Raw genomic sequence first — 24,045 nt, 5'->3', positions numbered from 1 at the left:
TCATAGAATGGTTTGGGTTGGAAGGGACCTTAAAGATCATCTAGTTCCAACCCCCCTGCCACAGGCACCTTTCCACTAGACCAGGTTGCTCAAAGCGCCATCCAGCCTGGAACAGGTTGCCCAGAGAACTTGTGGATGCCCCCTCCCTGGCAGTGTTCAAGGCCAGGCTGGATGGGGCTTTGAGCAACCTGGTCTAGTGGAAAGGTGTCCCTGCCCGTGGCAGGGGGTTGGAACTAGATGATCTTTAAGGTCCCTTCCAACCCAAACCATTCTATGATTCTAAGAATACTGATAGTCTTGGACACTTTTCTTTTGCAGGTAAATTCCCTTCATCAGTCAACTTGTTTGTCCCATGAATAGCATCAAAGGAATGCTGTGCTGTTTGAAGAGAGGCATCGAGCGTGTGTAATGGAAAAAAAGAAACACCCCTTAAAAGAGAGAAAAGACAGGCAGCTTGAACAAATTAGAGTTGGAAAGAATGAAGGACTCCCTAGATGTCTTGATGGTCATTGGTTATTATAGTAATGCACTAACAACCAGTTACAGAAAGGGTGCTGGACTCAGTCCTTGCAAGGCAGGCCTTACAACCCAGGTTTTGAGAATATACCTACAGTAGTATTTGTCTATAAGTGAGGCAAAACCACTGCTGAAGAATAGTATGTTACCATTGAAATCACAGACATGCACAGTACAATGCTTCTTAGCCAGCAGGATGCTGTGGGACACAGCCCGGTACCAGGGGATCTACAAAATCCTCAATCACAGGGGGCCTGTAACGTGTGAACACAGTCTAGTGCTGAGCTAAATGTTCAGCTAGCTCAGATGAGGCAGCAACAACATCTTCAGCTGCTGCAGGAGGACAGAGCTCAGGATGGGCTGCAAAACCCAGCAGGGAAACAGGGCAAGTTCTGCAGCAAGACTTCTCTTTGCCACCCACACCACACTCTGTTCAAACCAAGGACCCTGCAGTTCTCAGGAGCAACGAGATGTCACAAGCCTTTGGGAATTTTGGGGTGCATGGACCCTGAGAAGCTTTATTGTTAAAATGCCCCATCATCCTCACAGGCCTCACAGCTACAGCTGAGGCTGGACCCACAGTTTGTGATCCAAGCAATAAATGGCAGTTTTACGTGAGCTTCAGCACCTTAACAGAGCACGTACAGGACAGGTACACAAGAAATTCACTGAAATGCACCTAGTTCATTGTCAGCACAGTGCCCTGCTCACACAGTCTGCAGAAAACTATTCTCACGGCATGAAAACAGTCCTTCTTCCTACAGCAGGGAGCCTCCAGGAGCCGTTTGGGAACTCTGTTTCGCCACACCAGCACTACTGGCACATTCACTATTAAGTTTTATATCAACACTCCACACAAAGGATTTTGAAGTCCAAGCAAGATGCTTGTTTTCCTCACTGCCTTTCTACACCTGGCCTGATTTTTATAAGTGCTAATGGAAAAACTGAATAAAATAAAGCAGTAGCAGAGGTAATCCAGCAGCTTCCCTAAATAAATCATTTAACAATTTGTATTGCACTTCAGCATACACATATCTTGCTTTGACTTTAAAAATCAAGTTCTTAAATTGTCAAGTAAACAGAAGAAAAGCTCAGTCAAGGCTACAATTCAAGACATTTAGACTATCTTGTAAGTGTACTGCTTGCCAATGGCTTTAAGTCAAACTACAGCAGTATTTTAAACTCCCATGGAAAGTATGCCTGCATTAAAACTCAGTACGAGAAACTTAAACATCCTGACAGCATGTGGCCATGCATGAGATCACTGTGAAAAGCTGCAGCATTTTCTTCAGCTCTTTATTTTTGTTTCCTGGGAAGTTTGAAACCATAATCAGCAGCTTATACTCAAACTCTAGATGTCAAGACAGCACAGACTGGAGTAAGTCCAGGAGTTGCATTAGCTCACAATATGCAGTAAAATAACAAAATCCTATCCAAGGAGACCCAGAGCACTAGAATGCTGTTTAATGAAGGCTGAAGAAAACTACAGGATTGCTCCTAGAGAGGACACTATACAGGGATTTCACTTGGAAAGCATAATTTCATTTTTATAGTCAAATTCTCACTTTCTTCCCTCAATGCGGGGGGGGGGTGTGTGTGTGTGTGAAAGTATTCTATTAAACAGTTTGGCATATGTAAGTTCTCAACTAGTTGCTTTTTTGGGAGCTTTTTGTTTGCCAAGAATTATCTGTATTTCTTGCAAGTCATTATGAGGAACAGTGTGAGAGCACCCAGTTTCTAATATTTCAAGGGTCTGAGGGTGTGTAAAAACCATCTGCATATAAACTGGATTTTACAAAGAGTTCACAGGAAAAAAGTTTGGTTGGTTGGGTTTTTTTAAAGATTTTTTTTTTCCATCTGTTGACTATAAGAAATTTTCTGTTAGAATAAACACACAGCTCTTGATTGAAGGAGTCTTATTCACCTATCCTATCTTTTGGTCCTGTAATCGGGAAGCAAAGAGAAACAGAAGGCAGGCAGCTTGGTGAGTAACCTTGAAAAATTACTTTCAAACATAAAAAGGCAGGGAAGAGAAAAGAGGAGACTGAAGGATGCCAAAGTGAATCAGCACCAGAAATGCCAGAAACCTCCATCAGCATAGATCACTGCCTTGTTTTATTTAAAAAGTCAAGCAGTTGTTTCTCCGTGTTAGTGATAAACTCTTCATTGTGGTGCTTTTTTTCTAATGGGTGAAGCATACCACTGAGGGTGTTTCATGTTCACTACTTTGTGGTAAATATCTTAAAAGGAACATCCAGTAACATTCATTGTTAAATACTGTAACAAATTTATCCTCCCCAGCAAAATAAAACTTACATTTTATTTCTATTTCCTTATCTAAAGGCTTAACTGCTCCTGTTCATAGACATTTCTTCCCCCCTTAATATCTTAGATTAGGAAGAAAATAAATAAGTGTGGGCTCCAAACAGGATACTTCGGTTTTCAAGTTTAGAGATTGCAGCAGGACTTTGACTTCCTTTCAGTTACCCTTACTAAGAGATAGGGTTTGGAAAATAAGATGGTAAGAACAACTCATTTTGAGTTTTGAGTCCCATTATGTAAGAATAATATATAGTTATACCCATCTCCATCTACTGGAATTGCTACAAATACCTTTTTTTCCCCTCCCCATTTTTAATCCCATCATTATGCCAGTTTATTCTCTCTCTTTCCAAGCACTGGTAGTATTAATGCGTCAGGATGGGGTCCTATAAATACTCTTATTCCAACTTTATAGAGCATGCCAGCTTCCTTTGCCTTAAATAAAAGCAACTTATACTATGCGCAGCCAATATACAAACAAAGCCCATATCTGTTAGAACTGAGCCACCATGCTCCGTGAGGCTCCAGTCAGATTACAGTTTTTCTGTAACTTGTTCCACATCAAAAATGATTTGAATGCCTAGTGCTGCTGCTTCTTTTTGGTCAAATATTAAATCAATATATGAGTTTTAGCTTCTAATATTAGCTTCTCTGTGAACTTGCTACACAGAGGCCATACTCAAGCCATCTAATGCCTCAACACCAGTCTTAGGGTGACTTGGTGTCCATCTTAGGCTTTCAGGAAATCTCCTGAGACCCATAAGACAGGTTACTAAAGCAGTGCTACTACTACTGAAGTGGTAGTGGTGGAGGGTATTCACAACTAATTACAGGTAATTTCTTGAAAAATTTGAGAGCAAAACAAAAAAAACTCGTCTCTCTCTAGCCATGTGACCGAAGACTTACATGACTGAAGCATCATGTGAAAGGGATATTTTAACATATCTTAATCTTCGAAAGTTTCTGTAAAACTGACTTCAAGGAAGCCGAGAAACATATATGCCATATCCTACAACATCAAGGACCATAGAAGAGGGTGAAATCTCTCCCTCAATATATCCTACTTGCTGTCAAACCGCTCCCAATACATTACACGTTTTTTTGATTGTTGGTTCAGCAGGTTGGAGGAAGCTGACTTCTGGCAGAGAAAGACAAATGCTAGCACAGGTACACCCCTTTCCTGGCAAGTAATTTATCTAAATTAGATTAAGCTTTTCTGACCTCCTCCACCTACCCAGAGTTTGGGTTAAATGCCATGGTTACCTATCCAGCCACTTCGGTACTAACAGGACACAGCTGAGTAAACAACTCTCCCCTCTTAACATACAGCAGTGGGACTCAAAAAAAAGAACAGGCTGGTTCCTGGGACTCCTGACACCACTCAAAAAGCATCAATCGTTTTGAGCATTATAATTGATATTGAAAGTCAGATTTGCATGATGAAGCCAGATACCACAACTGAAAAGCAACTGTTAATATATACGGAGGTTAATTTAGAGGACATTTGTACAGACAGCCCATTAAAAAGAACTAAGAAGTCAGACGAGCAAGTTAGAAGATAATGACTTCTACTTCAACATGCTTAATCTGACATTGCTTTAACTATAATATTAATCACTCTAGGGCACAGCACTACAGAAAAATAGTGAAAAGCTTTAGAAAAAGAACACCAAATAGTTTTCCTTTGCTCTCTGCAGTGTACAGTCCAATATACATTGACAGTGCATCATGAGATGTGTATTGAAACAACCACCTTGAGAAAACATCCTAATCCAAATCTTAAAAACAGCACATTGCCAGCTCTGTTAGCAGCATAAGTGAAGCATCTGTCATTTTGCAAAGTCTCAAAATTGTTTTTTGAGACTGAATTTTGTTTCTGCTTAAGGAAAATTATAGATCAAAAAAACAACTAGCACTCAGGGCATCTTGTTAGAATAGATTTGATCTGATTTTGGAAGTAAATATTTTGGGGTTTTTTTAATAAATAAACAATAGGGGTGTTTTTTTCTTTCTGCCATTACCTTTACAACTATGAATTGACTACTAGGTAGCTTCTTAAGTTAGCAGGGTAGGGTAAAGATGGAAACCAGTTGACAAAGAATACCTGAAATTAGATTTGCCTGTTGAAGTTCCTTTACATAAACCTGACTATTTGTCTACAAATGACTGATCTTGCAATCTTCACTCTCAAAAAAAACTCCTACAAACATAAAACCTTCCAAGGAGAAGACAAAGAACTAAAATGTCCTAATTCCCTTAGATACCGAGAACAGCCATGGGCTCATCAGGTACTGGTTTTATAGACTCCCTCTGTTTAACAGGCTGTAAACTCCTTATTTCTTTCTCCAGTAAAACAATTACCTTCTCACCCTCTCCCCTATCAGCAAGCTTTTTTTTGACAGTTCAACACATGTCTGATTAAACCGAGTAGTTTTTGTAACTTCTGTTTAACCTTGAAATCTGCTGCTTCTATTTCAGACCTGATGAAGTGCTGGTGTGCCTGCAAGCTTGTCTCATTTTTTCCCCCCATACCAGCTGGTCTAATAAATTACCTCTTCCTAACAACCTCATGTTAGCTATGTCCTTAGATCATACACAGCAAAACACCATTATGTCACTTCAAACTTGTATTAAACCCTGATAAAGAGTACTTCTGGCTTAAGAAATAATAAAAAACAGTGTCATCCAAACTACTACCTTGCATTATAAAGGTAGCTGTTCAACTTCTTCACTCATCACATAGATGAGAGTTTATATGTAAGGAAAGGCTCACTTATTAAATACCTTACAGGAACACGAGCATTTTCTGTTAAAACTGCTCTAAATGTAAAAAAAAAAAAAATAAATATATTGATTGGACATTTTAATAACTTTGAGGTGACTCCAGGGCTGATGGTTAGGTTCCTAAACTGTCTGCTACAGAACATTAGTGTAAAACAACTGGTTTGCAAGATTTAAATTTAAAAGCAACTTTTTCACTGAATTTGAGAAAGGGAAGGGGAGAATGGGGGAGGAACAGTTTGTTGCAGATAAATCACCTCTTTTCAATCCATGGGTAAAAGGTCCTTTTCTTTAAGGTCCAGCAGTTGGAGGCTTAACTCCCCTTTCAGACATGCCTTTATTAGGACACAATGCAGGAGCAGGCAGGGCAGGGCTTTTTCATAAATGCTGCCTGGCCACATGCAAACTAACAACTTGGCAAAATGAGTGGCAGCTCTGCATGATCAATACAGCCATATGCTCCTCTAACTGTCCCTGTATCAAAAAACAAATGTGGAGTTTACAGTTCGAAAAAGCAAGCAAACAAACAAAATCCCCTCTGTAATTGCTTATTAATCATTAAAGAAGAGAATTCTAGTCTCTGCTTTTAGGCAGCGACCAGACCTCCATATAAATCCTGCAAAGTTCAAAGCTCACACTACTATAGTCTTTAGGACACTTACTGCCTGTATCACAGTGCTATCTTCAGGATTGCAGCGTATTTGCTCTTGAGAGCAAGGACTGGCTCCAGATAAGAGGGTATAGTCATATGAAAAGCACAGGCAGCACTGGTTATGAATGAGAGGGGGACAGGGAGCTAACTGAAGTGCTGGCAAATGGCCAGATATAAAGCTTCAAATTGGGCACCATCAACATACCAAAACGCAGGAGTAAGACGCAGCTCACACACCGGCATTAGTGCTCGTCTGTTCGCTGCAATACCTGCAAGATGGCTCCTCGAGATCACATCCCCCCTTCTTCCCACAAACAGGGAGAAGAGACTATTTTTACACCGCCACTGAGCAGCCCACTTTGACAAAAATAAACAGAACTAAAACTTGAGGCCAACCATCTTCCTGATACTCCTATTTCCCAGGAGTCTCAGGAACATTAGCGTCAGAGTAGACCAAGTGAGAAGAGGAGACCCCAGGAATCTGAAGTTATAACCTGACCTCAAGTGCAACATCAGGGTCTGTTTGCATTTCCCTTCTCCACCCTGCTTTCTCTCACACCAAGAAATGCTCCTAGCTAGGAAAGTTATCATATCTTCAGCAATTTTTCTTTTTTCTTTTTCTCTTTTGGAAAAAAAGATTCGATCAAGTTCCATTCAGGTTTTCTTCCCCATCTTCTTCCTCTCAGATATTGCCAAGGTCAGATACAGGAACCATACAAAAAGACATTAAGGTATCTATTTAAAGGTACTTTCATCTTCAGAAAAAGAACTTCTGTTCCAGAAGTTCATATTCTCCACAATCTTTAGCTTGGATTATCCCCTATACTCTTCCTGGAGCACTGGCTCAGTGCTGCTGAGCTGAGGAAAAGATGTCCACTTCACTGCAGATGCCTAGCACTGGTGCTGGGTAGACCATCACCACCAAGCCTGTCTCTCACTTCCAACCTTTCTAGACCACAGTGTTCAAGGAAACACCTGGCTTCAATGACAGAAACCATGTGCATCCACCCTTTGATGGATGGTTGATTTTATATAAGTCCTTAGGCCTCTGGATACTGCTCACCTTCGGAGGGTACCCAAGGAATCTCTTGAACCAGACATGGTCTGCACTGCATGAAAATGCAGATTCCCTATCTAGAGAGTCCGAACAATTTAGACAAGAAAACCAAGTACAACAGCAATATAACAATGAGGCAACTATGGGAGAAAGAAGGGGAAATACCCACCAAAAAAAAAAACGTAATTTGCTAAGGAAAAGCCTGGACTTCAAACAAACAAGGCTTTGCTTCCCAGAGGACAGAATTGTGATGAAGGTTTGGCATCTGTTCAGTTCCTCCTCTGTGGCAAGTAGCTTTGCCATCTCCAGCACAGATGCAATCAACACAACTTTGCCTGCCTGCAAGTTACATTCAAAAGTCTCTCGTCCAGAACAGTCTTGAACTTTGTTTTCCATCATGAAACACATCTTGCAATATATATTTTCATTTTTTCCTGCCTGATCTCATGTAGAGAGGCCACCCAGTTAAAGCATCTTTGGTAAGCTTAAAGCGGGAAGAAGTGGGTGGGGGAAAAACAGTTTCTGTGGCACAAGTCCCTTTGTAGTAAAAGGACTCAAGACTGAGCAATAAGTGTGGAAGAATTCATCCTTACTTAATCACGCAAACTGCAAGATTAGGTAAGTGATCAACATGCTTTCCTCTCAGAGGACTCCGAAGGCTTCTGTCAAAAAGGCAGCCTGTGTTTCACACCCAAAAGCAGACACTGCCTCTTTAGTCACCCTACAACAAGGGCTGCTGAAAGCTGAGGTTAGTAAGTGATTTTCCTTCTCAAAATTGCAGTACATCTTAATTGCAGTAATTTCTTGTTGCACTCCCCCAGCTGGTGAGAGCTCTTGTAAGCATTATTTCTGATAAAGTATATTTCAAAATTTAAGACTTTGCATTTTTATGGCTATATAGCATCTCTAGATAGACTTACTGCTTAAGTGTTGCCTCTTAGGAAGAAAGATTTCAATTTCAAAACAAGTTGGAACGATTTTCTAAATCCTCCCAAACCTTCAGAATCCTATTTAGCATGTTTTGAGATTTGCAGTTGTTTTCAGGCTTTTTGTTGGGATTTAAGAACTGCTTCATCTATGTTTATAGTGTTTACCATTCCTTGCTCTGGCAAAATAAAGGAGGTGATCAGCTGTTTCAGTTCCTTGACCAAAACAAATTACTAGTTTGGTTTGGTTTAGTTTTTAACTTCGCACCACATCTAAAAAAAAATTCCAAGTATTATTTGTTTCTCTTCCTCCTATGGGTTGCGCTGTTAAAAGGGTCCTCTGTTACAGATCCTGATTCAAGAAACACCATAACATATTCTTCCTTTTCGCCCTTTCTATTTAGGAAAGGAAGTGTGTATTATTTGAAGTGGAACAATAACATTCCTTTCGGTAAGGTCCTAAAATTTAGGACTTTAACTACCCTTATTCCAGGCTAGCTAGAACCCTGTTCAGCATTCTTGCCCATCGTACCACTACAAGGACACACATGAGGTATTTTCTTTGGCATTTCTTCTAAAGTTTCAATCAATACTGCAGAAAAAATGCAATAGGAAAAATAAGAGTACACTGAACACCAACAAAAGTTAGAGATTTTTCAACTAGTTTCTACCAAGTGGGACTAGAACTGTGACCTCTGTATCTCTCTCTAACTCCTCAGCAATTCTGAAAGCATTAAAAAATACTGCTATCCTACAAAACAGAAATCAGATATATTCCATAACTTTTGAGAGGAACAGAGTCTCTCAAAACAAAGCAACAATCCTTAAAACTGATTGCTACCTTGAGTAAAGTTACTGTAGTATTACTATCCCCATAATAAGTCTAGTGAATGCTGCAGATTGCATTTAACAACTGGCAATTTTTGAGAGCCACCGTATGCTTCCCAGCCCAGCAGGACGCTTCATGGCAAGCAAGCCAGCCAGCCAGAAATTGTGACCAATTCAGTAACAAAAATAAGCACAAAAGAAATGATCAGCAACACAACTACTTGAAGCTGATTTATTTCCACAGTAGCGGGATGTAAATACTTCCTCTTCTCTACACTAGTAGTCTTTCAGTTCAGGGAATATATTAAGAGATCCGGAACCTACATCCAACACTGTGGCTCCCTCTGATTGTTGTGTTGTGTAAAAACTATTGTGAGAGCATGTTCAGCCTAGTTAGAGAAGAATTTTACCATCTCTATGATTAACTCTGGAGTCTGACCTCATCACCCCTACAAGCTTCTCTTAAAATTTTAATAGCCCGGTTTATGAATATTCATTTGCCAGCATTACACTTCCAGGGATTTTTGAAAACCCAGTGGCCTGTCAGTTCCCAAACAGGTTCCATTATTCTTCCTGCTTCCTTAGCATATTTATTACAAGACAATTTTATGCTGTCAGAAAGTGCATCAAGCCTGCAGTTGGTCCAACCATCTAGGGCGTTTCATAGAGGTTAACAGGCACAGCAGACATGCGAGTGCTACTGCTAAGGGTGCCTATTAACCCCCCCACTGGATGTAATGCTTCTTCACAGGCCTCATCAGTTCTAGGCTATAAAACCTGTTTCCCCCTTATCTCCTCCTGTTTCTCTCCTCCTACATGCCACTGCAATCACAAGCCAAGCACGCGACAAACAGCCCTTCAAAGGCTGCTCCTCTGCGAGAGCAGTCGCCCAAACCATGAGGGGTTTATGAGATGTGTACAGACAGCTATTTCATGCAGTCGGGTTGCTTCAGCAAGCGCTACAAGTCAGATGAGACTGGCACACTGCAACAGCTAAATAAAGTTTGTGACACATTATTCCATTACCAAGAGACAAACAGCTCTTCTGTATCAAAATGTATAATTTGTTCGACAGTTGTTTATTTTTTCCAGAACTGTGACAGTGCTGCAGTTTTAAACCACTGGCTTGGACATGACTGTGTTTCAGAGATATGTGACTCAACCATCTCCAGATGTAAAGCATCTCCACTTCTGAAAGGAGAGCTCAATAAAAGTTCATAGTGCAGGTAGATCAAAAGCTCTTATGAACTTGAATCAGGCAACAAATGTTTAGAGCACGGTTTGTAAGGCATGTGAAATTTAAGGCTACATTAAATGTATTAAGCCAGGTATATTTTTAGTCAATTATTTAGAAGCTTCTAATATTCATGCAAACTGGAAAGCAAAACTAGAAAGCCAAATAGCATTTGTCATTTCTCTATTCCTTGGCTACGCTTCTTCTTTGTCAAAGAGGTGGCTCAAGAAAGCTCAGAACTACTTTTATCATTTCCTAACAAAATGCATTTAAATAGATCTTTCTGAAGGCATCGTCAAACCTTATCTTAGAATAACTGATACAATTATGTGATCTTCCCCTCACCACCACCACTTCAGAACAAACACAATAAGAGGTTTGATCTGCCATAAATGAGCATTCAAAGTTTCTGCTTTCTGTTTCTGCTCCAAATATTTACAAAGCAATGAAAAGCTCTCAATTTGGAAGAGTCATTTCCAACAGTACCATTTGGCAAATGCAATATTTAAAGGTGTCTCCAAATGGAATGTGTAGACTACTTAAATTTAGCAGGAGAAAAGGGGTAGAGAAACACAGATAAAGAATAACTTAAGTAATATAAAGGGGTATAATCCTTGAAGGGAAAGGGAAGGGAAATTAGAGATCAGCAACACAGACAGTGAAGAAGAAAGGTCACAAGTCCTGAAGGATGTAATCATGATCCTGTTTTAAAAAGGGAAAGGCTAAAATTGTGACTGATACAATGGCCTGTTGGCCAGACCAGAAAGTTTGAAGTACCATAAATAAAATAGCTTTACAGAACATCATCACCTACAATTTTTCATTTGATGCTTCCTCTAGCTCCCAGGCCACAGCTTTGGCCACAGACTGGTGTTTAGGAATAGAATTGTAAATTCTTACCAAAACCTGGTGAAAAGCTTTGCACTACAGGCAGTCCTGGACACTGGTCAGGGTACAGCAAGCACAGCATCACTGCAGTTGAATTACAGTATTTCTGGTTTGCTTCTGTAGAGAAACTATTAGTCTTGGTTTTTCTTTAACAGCCTTCTTTGGGGAGGGAATGATTTATGCTATGTCTTCAGAACACAAAGACCTATTGTCAAAGTCACAAGCTGCCTGTTTGCCCTAACAGGGATAGATCCTTTGTGGTGGAGGGGGAAGGGGGACCTTTCACTTGTAAGAGATCTCCTAAGAATGGGGTTTTTATTGTTGTTATTATTATTATTATTATTTTAAAAAACAACAGAAGGTTAAAATCATTTACTTCAAGAACTCCTGAGCTAAAAGCTCAATTTTTGCTTTTCTTCGAGCTCTAAAAGGAGGGCGAAAAAAAACCAACCCAAATCTGCCCTGCGAAAATGCTACTCCACTTCCCATTTATTTATTTGTTTTTAGTGGCTTCCAAGCTAACTCTCTAGCTTGCAACAAAACCAGGTTTGGGTAGCTGTCAACCCTTAAAGCTAAACAGCTACAACACTTGGCAGGTGGTTGTAGGAAGGACTTTTGGCTACAAGGAAAAAGATAGGCTGGGTAAAGCTGAATGCCCGATTTTTTTTGGCACCCGATACTCTTGTAGGATATACAGCCACGTTGGTCAGGGTCAGGGTCCTGAATTATGTAAATATTTCCAAACGTTTAGAGCTTGTCTGCCTTGCTAGACCACCCACAGGGAGTACAGCTTGATGGCCATGGGAACAGTACCACCAACTACATGTTTTTTTACTGTACTCTATTGAATACACTTAACCCCCAGTGAACTGACAAAATTACTCCTCTGTGTCAGGAAGATTCACAGACGTCTGCCCAGCGGGAGCTGCAGTAAAGCATCCCTTTGCAGGCAGAAGGGCACATCTCAGCTCCATCGGCTTTCATGGTTAGGTTTCAGCACACCAGTCTTGGAATATGCAAGGGCCATGCTTAAGTTTTGCTCCCTTGCTAATAGGGAAATAGTGCTCAACACAAAAATCCAGGTTTGTGGAAGCAATGCAAACACCAGAAAACTACTTCGCAATTCAACTAATTGTCACATATCACAAGAGAGAAGCAATTCAGAAGTGTTAATCAATCCGCAGTTCATTTCAACTCAAACCATTTGTTAGACTGTGCAGTCACACAGCAAGTTGTGTTTCACAGCCACTGAATCAAAGATATGAATAAGGAATAAATTATCCCGAGGTACCAAACGAGGCATTGTCAGGGTACATGACATATAAGTGAAGTCATGTTGAGAACCAGTCATTTACACCTCCTAGGGTGTAATCCTATGACACAATATTCAGATTAAATCTTAGACTATTATCCCAGCACATCAACCCTGTCTGTTCCCAGCAGAGAGGTGACATGAAGATCCTGTTTAAACTAGCCCATTTATCCAATCAACACAGTAAAAACAAAAGCATGAGAGCGCTTCTCCTAAGTGCTTCCCTTGGTTCTCCTTGAAACCAGCTCTAGGTTTCCATCTCAAAGCCTGGTCCCTAATCCATGATCTCTCTCAGTTCCTGCTTTCTCCTCTCTCTCCAGAGTCTTGCATAGGGAGAAAGCGGCCTGATATGGAAGGCTACTTGTGATGCCAGGAAGACAAGCCAGGGCGACTAAGCCTAATAGTTCTTGATTTATCTTAAGTGTTTGCTGAGAGGAATGTGTATGGAGTCACTTTTTTTCCCTGACAATTAACTTGCACAGAGTTGTGTTGTCATGACATTTCATTGTCTGCATTCAGTCTCGCATCTTCACAGGCAATTACACCTAGTGTACTCAATTACTGGCCGTAGGTTTAAATCAGAAATACTCATCCATTTAATGTTTCACTAGAAACTAGCTACTTCTGTGCTCGCTTCAATCAAGCTGTAAAGTTTGTGATATCAAACGTCTTTCACAGCTGCACTTCAAAATTACACACGAACTTTACTTACACATATTTTTACTTAAATCCAAACAACCCAGCACAAGCATATATAAGCCTTCATAATTCAAGACAAAAGTTTACTTAAATCTCAAATGAAAGATGCAGAACTAATTTTAGAATCATAGAATGGTTTGGGTTGGAAGGGTCCTTAAAGATCATCTAATTCCAATTCCCTGCCACGGGCAGGGACACCTTTCCACTAGACCAGGTTGCTCAAAGTCCCATCCAATCTGGCCTTAAACACTGCCAGGAAGGGGGCATCCACAGCTTCTCTGGGCAACCTGTTCCACTGCCTCACCACCCTCACAGGAAAGAATTTCTTCCTGATATCTAATCTAAATCTACCCTCTTTCAGTTTAAACCCGTTACTCCTCATCCTATCACTACATGCTTTTGTAAAAAGTCCCTATCCAGCTTTCTTTTAGGCCCCTTTTTAAGTAGAAGGCTCTTCAGACTTAAGTCCCCATGATGCTCTTTCAGAAGCATGGCACAAAGGCAAGTAGACAACTGGGCAATTTCAACGCTGGGCTAGAAGACACAGCAGTAGGCTTGGTCCAAGAATCAATACAGTGTCTTAAAATAAGAGATAAGTTCTCTTTGGTGTAAAAATATTAGCACAACGCACACAACACATTGTCCTACCTGCCTTACCGTGGTCTGTTTAGGCCTCTAAACCAAGCAAACTGAGGCTATCATGAACATAGTATGACAGACCTTGAGATGCAAACATTTAAATGCTGACATTCCACCTGATGTGGTGGAAACAATGCAAAGCACTGAGGCACCTCACAGCTCATAGGGTCCACAGTTTTTGTCCCTTCTCCTGCCATCTAACCAGAGCCGACACAGTGTTCCCTACTCTCCTGTCTTTCATTCTCACTTCCACATTGAGCAGCTCTTTTCTAATCCCGACTCCTCCCAGTCCCACTGAATCAGCAGCTGTGCTGGCATAGCCATGCTGAGCAGGACTGGGGAACCCATGGGGCTAGCGAGGAAGGGGAAAAAAGTTCTCAGAGCAGTTTCCCGATCTGTGCGGCCATGTAGCCAACTGACGCACATGGAGAGAGTGGTTCAGGAGCAAATTGGGAACGGGGGCGCGAGTGGGAGGGATTCCTAAACTGGTATTTTAAAGTGAGGTTGCCACTTCCACTATTTCCATCTGCCAATCCAAACCATCAGCTGCTTAAAGCAGTCAGAAGAACAAACTTGGTATCCCTAGCCTTAAACGTTTGCAGGAACATGATCCAGTAGATGTGCTGGAGTGTCTAACAAAGGTGGACAGCAACCATCATTCCTGACAGTAGTGGGAAAGAATGTGACCAGCCTCACCAAATGGTGTCCAAATTGCCTAGGTATTTCCAAAAGAAAGGAGGAGACCTCAGTTTGAAACTCACCAGCCTGAAGCCTGAACCCACTTCAAGACAGGCCTAAACACTGGTCTACAAGCAAGTGAACAGCAAGGCTGCTCTTGACCTCCATTGTTTAAAGCAGAGCAGCTACGAAGAACAAAGTCTTATCGATGATTTTAGTTTTTTTCTGTAATTAATAATTGCTATAAATCCTCCTACTTAATACGTCTGACACACACTACTAGTTCAGAGAACAAAATGTTGGACTGAAGTGTGACGATGCTATGTTTTCTCCTTTGATTTAACCATTACGAATCCTTATAGCTAGCAAATACACATAATCCAAACAGCCTGAAACATGATTAACGCTGGAAAATCTAAGCCTTTATGGCTCTGAGTAAGTGCCAGCATGGATCATTTTTCCTGTGCCCACCTAAACAGAACCCTTACACGTAAAGGGTTGTGACTTCTACGTGGCAATATGTTCACGTAAGTCTATCTACCCTTTACAGACACTTGTACACATACATATGTGCCCTTAAGACTGCCTGATCCATATACTTCCAAAATCCTTGGGAAATGTCAAGGGTAGATTTACATGGCATTTCATAAAATTAAATGACCTTACCTGTGTCAGTATATGTGATTAGTTCAGTTGGCTTATTCAAAGCAAGAAAGACTAGAAGACCCTTATCCTTTTTAGAAATTTCAGCAAGGAAAAAAAATATCAGTTGTCCACACACCAAATATAAACAATCTTTGCAAACAGAATACATTTCTTCCAGAGGTGTTCTGATTCACTAGTGGTTTGGGTACAAAATAACTGTAACCAGTTGAAGCACAATTCTAGATGATTGCTATATAAACTGAACTGACCACAAAAAACCTTCTAATGGTTTTGTTCATTCTCAGTACAGTTGGTTAAGGCTCACTGAAAGTGCAATGTTCTTGGTTTTTTTGCAGAGGTACAAGAACATTTTTGCATTAATTGCTCAGTTCAGTTTTAAACGGTTGAGTGGCAGGACTCACCCTGCCTCAAATACTAACAGAGCAATCATTAAAACATCCATAACTCCAATATTTGCACATATAAACTGACAAATGCATTTTGACAATATTGAAATTGCATCTGCCACAATTACATTCGTAGTGTACCTTTAGATATGTGTACTGATAATCAGAATATTTTAGTATGTAGCAGTCTATAACCAAAATGTATTCTGTGCTATTTTACAAAGTATAGGTTTTTTCTACTAATGTTTCCCCACTGATAATTTCATAAGAAATGGAAGTAAGAAAACATGAGAAACCTCAACCTGAGAATGTGATATTTAAACCTGTAATGAAGCCCTTAAAGACCTGAGTTCATTTTACAGTTATAAAATGAGGTTTCCCATTCTGAAACACAAGCTCCAGCTATGAATGTAAAGATTCCTTACTTGCAAAGCCAACCCTTACCATCCGATCAGAATGAAAGGATGGGGGTTGAGCCGTGCTTTTAAAGTCAGCTTGTACAATTCACACAGCTTTCACTGAGTGCAAGTCAGGGAGTTGTAAGAAATACATCATTCAAGGTTAGCTTTACTCACTGCAAAAAAAATAGCTACTTGTCTTCACAATGAAGAGGAACAAAAAGTGAAATCCAGTGCTGCTGGAGCAACAACTGCCTCAGTTGTTCAGCTCCAGTTGCGTTAGTTAACAAATCAGGCAAGTTTCTTTTACTGGAAACTGAAGGCAGGCAGATGTTACAATGACTGACACCAAAGCCAACTGAACTCAGGTCTCAGCTCCCAGACCTAACTTGTGGCTACAGGGTTATCACCACCAACCTCTAGCCACCGCTGGAGTGCCAAGAGCTGCCTGAAATGCTGCTTCCCAGAGGGTCTCACCTTGTTTTTGGGACCAGTTGGCACTTAATAGAAAACGACATTGAAATACTGTCCATTTTTCACTCTAATATAAATCGTTGGGGCAATTATTTTCTAAGAGTTCAAAAGTTATTCTATCTCTGAGGCTTAACTGGGCTTCTTGTCAGAAAGGGCAAGATTGAAAAAGTCACATGTGAAGCACATACAATTTGCATATTCCCTAGGTCATTTGGTGCAACTGTTTTGAAACATTAATCCACGCTCCTCCCTCCTTCCTCACTGAGCTAATAGGAGACAGTGCTAGCTTTGTTTTATTTTAGGGAACAGACAGTAATTTTGTCTAAACCTAAGTCTGATATGATACAGCAAGAATGAAAACCCGCAGGTCTTTGCTGACTGCCAAGAGTTTTACAGGTATAAACCACAAGGAGCACATTTGGCAGTCATTAACTCCATGGAAGTATTATTAACTTCTCACAGTACTTTGGCACGCAATCTCTCAACTAACGCCTGAATGCAGTTCCTTTCTAACAGACCACTTGTAACAGCGTGGCAGCTTTCAGCGTCAAACGGCTCAGTTCTGTGGGGAAATTACACACTTCCCGCGTAACGGTCTGATGGAGCTTCAAGTTGTTTTAGAAACATATCTAGCCTTAGTTATTATGACACATGATGCTTCATGTCCAAGTTCATCATGATGCTTTTTTGCATACCTGGAGACATGTGCGGAAATCTGAATTATTTTAATCTGGGTCTTTGAAATCTGACTTTACAGATTATTTTTTTTAAACACCGAAAACTGGCTTCATTAGAGCAAATAGACACTATCCCATCAACTAAATCCAAATGAATCAGCAAAGACTTAATGCATAATTGCTGCACCCTCTCTACTGAAAGACTCTCTTCAACACACCACCACGTGAGTAAGTGACATCAGATGCATTTTTATCACCAGTTACTCAATGCATTCTTATCTGCTTAAGGCAGATTCCAACTAGGACATGTTTTGCTCGTTAAAAATCACGACCTTCCAATGTGTCTGTTAACTCTGAAGTGTCTAGTTGGGAAAGCAGCAAAACCAGTGAATTAATAAGGCGAGACCATTGTGCACACTGCTTCCTTTGAGAGCTCACTATTCCCCTCCATTATACCAAATGGAGGCTTCTCCATGAAGAAACAGAAGTCTGTGCATTCAGCAAGAAAACACACTGCAAACCGCGACACCTCTGCAAAATGAATAATCTCAGCCACCCTGTTACTGCAAACTATTCCTGAGCTTTTACCTCTTCAAAATTGTAGTGACATTGCCATGCACAACAGCCAACAGAGTGGGGAACAAGCAAGAACTCGAACAATGGCAATTTAAACTAAATAAGCTTGTGCAATTTTCACCTATGTTCATTATATTAAAGGCTTCATAGACAAGAGCCGATCTTGTGAACATATTCTAAGCGAGGAAAATGACAATGTTGCATTTAAAAAAAAAAACAAACCCACAAACCTACACATTTGTAATAATGTTTTGCATAAATATACTAAGACAATATAAAGCTTTCAAACCACTTGATCAACAGAAATCTAAACAAGACAAAAACATCAGCTCATAACATGCTACAACATATGCAGAATAACGCACATACCCTTTCCACACAGAAAACCAGCAAAAAACTCCTCTGACCTGTCTGGAAACGTCTTCATCAGAAATGGCTCAACACCACCATCTCCGAGTCTACCCTGACTCGCTGTGAAGAAGAAATGCGTACTACCGTTCCACTTTTCCTCCACTAGATAGTTTTGGGGAGCTCTGTGTACAGATATAGTGTAATCTCTCTTCTCTGTATAAAAAGTAAAAACGGCATAGCTAGATTAAAACTGCTTGCCTGTCCCCACTACCTTTATCCCATATAAACTATCAAATACAAGGAATTTAGCAAAGAAATGCCAAATACAAAGCTATAGTCCTTCTGAATAAAGCTCCTAGAAATCTGAAATCCTCCTTCCAACTGGAAATTTTTGCCAAGAATGTAACTTAGCACTGCAGTCAAGACAAAACAGCATTGGAAGAGGTAGAATTAATGCTTAAATTAACTAACTAATCCCCCAGAGACAGCAGGGAAGAAAGTTTACCTGTTCCAACAAGTGTAAGCATCTGCTGCACAAAGAGGAGCTGATATTGTTACTTCTCATCAATCAAAATGTTTCCTGCACTAACCCTTTAGCACATTTGAGCCTGAAACTGAAGAGCTCTAACAGTGTCTTCCTGTTCCTGTGCAGACTCTGGGGTACCTAACTTCCATATCTGATGTCTTTGTGGTCTGTTCTAAGGCTTCTAAGGCATTGACATCTTCTAACAGGTTTATAGGAGCACAACACAGGCACGCTAAAATGGTGGAGCAATTTATGTCAACTTGTTTTTTAAAATGCAAGTAGGAAAGAAATAAAAAATCGGATCATATAAAAAAGGATGCCTATTAAAAATACTAATTTTACTGGAAGCAATGTAAAAACATTTTAAAGTCAGGTGTCAAACTGAAGTACACATCTGATCATCCAAGACAAAAATTAACAGGCTATCTGAAGTGATTGGGCAGTTCCTTCCTAACCTTCACTGCCTCTGCAGGTAGAAGGATTCAATCTCCTATAAAATATGCAGATAGAGGTGAGTATTTAAATGTATATCTAACACAGTCTGTGTGAGAAAGATTAAATATATGGGCTTTTTTATTCCAATAAAATATTCCTATCCCTAAACCGATACAGTAGTTTTTAAACAGTAATTCTCCAGACATGCTCTGTCTTCTGGTATTTTCTAGGCTAAAACATAGGTTTATGTAATTCAGAATAAAGATTCTAGATCCATTTGACAGAGAAATACAATTTGTAATCCAAAGAAAACAGAAGATGGTCTTAAATTGCTAGTTCCTGAAAGGGAAACTGAAAAACAGAAAATTCATTTCCCTGGCAAGGACACCATCCTTGTGTTTCTGAAGATTAAAATATAACACCTGGAATATCCTTGAAGCAAGGCACCTCCTCTTCCCACTCCCCTGCCCCTTATTCTCCCCTCCTTTAACAGCTGATACTGGTGCAGGAGAGGAAGGTAAAACATGCCAGTAACTTCCACCTGTGGTGTTCTGGTAACATTTAAAAATAAGAGAATAGAAAGTTGGAGGAAGCTTTCTTCAGAACACTCCAAGTCTCAAAATACAACAGAGTTATCCAATGCAACAGTATTCACATGTGTTTATAGAATTTCTTAAACACAAGAGAAAATTACTACTGAAAAATTTTGGTTTTATAGAAGTGTTCTTATAGCTGCTTGTAGTACTGTGGCTAAGTTTAATGTATTAAAACTGAAAAAGAAAAGCGAGACACCTCACACACAAACCAACCAGCGACAGGACTTTCCATTCATAGCAGAATGAACTCATCCTCTAAGCAAAACCACAAGAATAAAACCACAAAATGCCTTAAGGAAGGCTGAATGACTGGCATGTGCAGGCTGGAATAAACCCACTCACATTTCAACCTGACAAAGCTGCAAATATTCTCAAACAACTGGCTCGAGCGACTGCGTGCAAGCTCTCCTAAGGAGGTGCTACTTACTTCAGAGTCCTGTAAAAAATCCACTTGTCTGCCTTTACACAAGGAGGAAAGAAGGTAGAGATGCAGCAGAAGGGGTCAAAGTCTTCTCAAAATGGTTACTGATAATGCCTGAAACTCTCTTTAGCCAGGTATTTCATAATTCTTGTTTTAGAGAAGTTTTTCACTTCAGCTAAGATTCCTTTCCAAAGGACCTAACACTCACCCACTAAGAAAACAGAAAAGTGACTTCACGAAAGTTACCAAATATCAACATGCAAGGCTGGCAAGTACATGTGCAGTCAAGATGATTCAGATAAGTCAGATAAATTTAGAACAGAGCTTTCCTAAAAGCATGCGTTCACCAAATGCAATAAATATGCAGGAGCTACATCCAAGTGCTGATTCCAAACATTAGAGCAAAAAATTTATTAGTGAAAATCTCCTTTTAAGAGTTCGCTGCCATCTGAAGTCCTCAACAATGTTATTCCTTGATCTGCCTTTAGTATTTCCATCCATCACTGGATTTATCCACATAAAAAGCTATACGCTCTCCAACCTCAGAGGACTAAGCCAAATGCAGTGTGGCAACTTCACACAGGACCAACCTTTTATGGTTGGAACAGTAGAGCTTTGATACAGCTAATCTACCATAAATAGCTCTTGAAACTCAGAAGGATCAAATCAGCTGTTGCAACAGTCCCAGCCCATAGCTGCTTCAAATCCAATTATACTGTCAGCTCTATCTTGCAGCTCTCCCTTTTACTCCCCTCATCCAGAACTTTTTTAGTCTTGTTGCTGCAAGAAATTAAAATCTGCAAAGGCAAATGCAGCAGAATAAAATGCATTAATAAACATTTGAAACAAATGCACAAGTATTCTTACAATTATCTTCAGAGCAGAAGTTTTATTCTGTTAAAAAACGGCTTAAGAATTTGATGGCCATAAAAAAAAAACTTATCAGCCCTGACTTGTAATGCAAACATACAATTTGAAATAAGCAAACAGTTTCAAGAACAGCAAGCTCAGCTTTAAAAGGTGGGTGAAACCAAGCAGACAAACTTCATGGAGCACTATCTGTGTCCCATATTAAGGCTTAAGGCACTGAATTGCTTGCATATTTTCTGCAACTTAAATACACTTGAGAAGTACTAGAACTCACTGTTATAAATCCTTGAATTACAATGTTTCCTTCCAGGTAGTTAGAACCATTTTCCCACAAAGAAGCTGAGAACTACAATGTAAGAATTCTTAAGGTACTGGGAGCTTCCAAAATGTATGTTTACTAACTGTACAAGTCAGTATAACTCTGAAAATTACCACTAGGACTACTAGAGCACAGTAATTCCTGAGAAATCAGTGCAGTGACACTATTCTGGAGAAAGATACAGGTTTGGATCAAGTGAAACACAGGTGAGCAGCATTGTCTTTATGGTTCACCTCACAGTGCAAAGAAACAGCACACAATGCAAGTACGTAAGTTTACACAAATCAAATATTTTTTTTAACCATATATTATTAACATCTCCCCAGTCTTTCCAAAACAAAGAGTTGAATTACTCCAGTGTAGTACAGGAATTCTGGTACTTCAAAGAGGAAGAAGTGTCGTGTGGGCAAAGCCTGGATCCGTATCTCCCACGAGCATGTAAATCCTGACTGTTGCCAGGGCATCCTCCTATAACACTGGCCATGACACCTACCATCTAGGCATCAGTCCTTGTACAAGCAGGCGGAGAAGAGGACTGCTAATTCCTGGTATTCAAACTGCTTTAAGAAGGGCCTGAAATTTGGTTTCTCTAGAAGCTACTCTAATGAAAGGGAGAAAATACAAAAATCATCATCTTCCATGTTATGGAAAATTGTCAGCCATATGCCATCCTGCTCCCCTCTGAGCTTGTGTTAAATTCTATCATCTCAGTTAAAGGGCCTGGGTTTTAACTGATTTGCAAAGCATGTAACATACCTCAAACACAGAGTCACTGGTTTCAGTCTTGCCTAGAGAGATGATGACAAAGCAACTTCAATTAAGTGTGGGTGGGTTAAATGAAGTGGTTTGCTATCTCCTCTAAATTGTGCATGAAGAACCCAGCTGGGTCACATTCTGGAAGTCTCAGAAAAGTCAAAGAGCTGGAAGAAGGCACAGAGAGTTTTCCCTTTAGGCCCTAGCAAATGCCCAACCAAATCAGTTCAGATGCATGGGGGACAGTGAGCTTTTCATTAGCATGGCGTAAACTGAGTATGTGACAAGTAGATGAAACAGACCAGCAAGATCTGCCTGAGTAAGTTTATCACTTTGAACACAGCTTGTAGAACTTGTCACATTATGCTTCTGCACTCTGGTGAAAAAAAAGTAGCTCTTAAAAATGCAGCAAGCATGCTTGCAACTGGTAAGAGAAAGAGCAGCCATGAGCATGCTGCCAGACCACAACCACTGGTGCTTTATGACCTATCCATAACCATTTAAAATCCGAGGTCTTTTATTACTGTGGAATTTGAAGGATGCGAGTTATGACATGGAAACACACCCCCTCTCAAGGAGCAGGACTGGGATTGCTTGTTTCTTTTATAGAAACCACTCTACATTCATTCTCCCTATCACACAGGGAGCTATGTTAAAGATTTCACTTTCATACCTAATTTGAAAAAAAAAATCCTGTGTGTGCTTTTTTCACATAGACTTCCTCGGCTATAAACACACAACGCAGAACTGACTACCATGGAAATGCAGCAATTTCTCCCTCTTCCTCCCCAGTACAAAATTTCTGTAAACACAGAGTAGAGGAAGCCACAAGCCAATACATTAGATCACCACTAGCTCTTTACAGCAAGTGTAAGATCTAGCATGTATCTTCCAGAGACTATAACCTCTATTATCAAAGAGAGTGAGACATCACGCACTTCTCAGTCCACAGGTTCTGTCCCAATGAAGACAGAAGTACAAATAAACAGACACACTTTTGATACCAAGGTCTTGTATTGCAAGTGAGGATATGTGCTTCAACGAGTAACAGTCAGAAGTAACACACAGTAAAGTGCACACAGCTTGAGAAGTGTGGATTAAGCATGCATTTATTTAACAAATCAGCTTCCCAGTTTACAGATACCTTCTTTTCAGCTGGGGAGGGAAGGGGAAGGAGAGCCTTCCCAGAAAAAAAGACAGACAAATTTAATAAAAAGTGACTTACCAGCATCCATTGTTAGAATCATGACCTCATTTCTGTGTCCCAGGAAGCGGGAAGCCTTACCCATCCAGTGTATGTGAATGACTCAGAAGGACAGCATGGCTTTGTTTCAGCTTATATCTTCCAGCTCATTCACCCCTCCTCCCTCTCGTGGGATAAAAGTGTTGCCTGTGCCTGGCCATCCCTATTGGCTCAGCTAGGGAACCACGCTCATTTAGCATATTCAAGTTTCTGTGAGAGCCTAAAATGACCCACAGAGGATTTTTTATCTTTAAAAAAAAAAAAAAACCAAACAAAAAAAACCCACAACACAACACTTTTTGTCTTTCTGGGAGAACAAACTGTTCATTCTTTCACTATCAGATGCATATTACAGTTGCTGTTATTGCCACAGGGCCAAACAATTGTGCTCTGAATTGATGAGAAGGTGGCAAGTCAGGGAGGACACTCCCACAGACTTCAGTAATCCCCAGTTCAGCTGCACTGTCTGTCTATTGGAATAAAGCCATATGTTTTGTGTCAAAGCCTATGCCTTCCAACCCAGTTTATCTTCAATGCAAACTGTATATATCCCCAAAACTGAGGATCTCACAGTTTTCCAGGGAGGATTTGCTCTTCCATTTTATTTTTAAATAGGCAGAACAGCAAAAGATGGCTGTCTTACTGAAGATGCATACCTGGACTCTAGAGGTTAAACTCTACAGTGACAAAAAAGTCATTTTTTTCTTAACCTGTAGGGTTGTCTAAATGTAACAACTGGTATAATCTAGCCTCTGCCTGAAGAATTGAGAAAGCTGTTACAATCTGTTTGTGAACCACCACTCCAGTGAGATAACACAGTGT

At 40.2% G+C, this 24,045-nt stretch overlaps 1 protein-coding gene across 20 annotated transcripts in view; it reads right to left on the bottom strand.

The window, feature by feature from the left end:
- SVIL (supervillin) overlaps positions 1–23,230 on the bottom strand; it is a 107,695-nt gene extending 84,465 nt beyond the window's left edge. For all 20 annotated transcript variants that reach the window (XM_068405285.1, XM_068405286.1, XM_068405289.1 and 17 more), the window contains exon 1: positions 23,206–23,230. In XM_068405285.1, the coding sequence (XP_068261386.1) occupies positions 23,206–23,227 (22 nt within the window). In that variant the 5' untranslated portion in view covers positions 23,228–23,230. The remainder of the gene's footprint in view (positions 1–23,205) is intronic.
- Between the last annotated feature and the right edge of the window lie 815 nt (positions 23,231–24,045).

The sequence above is a fragment of the Nyctibius grandis genome, chromosome 7 (genome assembly GCF_013368605.1).
Source record: "Nyctibius grandis isolate bNycGra1 chromosome 7, bNycGra1.pri, whole genome shotgun sequence".
NCBI classification, from domain to species: domain Eukaryota; kingdom Metazoa; phylum Chordata; class Aves; order Nyctibiiformes; family Nyctibiidae; genus Nyctibius; species Nyctibius grandis.
The sequence above is the reverse complement of the archived record's forward strand: the minus strand, read 5'-3'. Positions and strand labels throughout refer to the sequence as shown.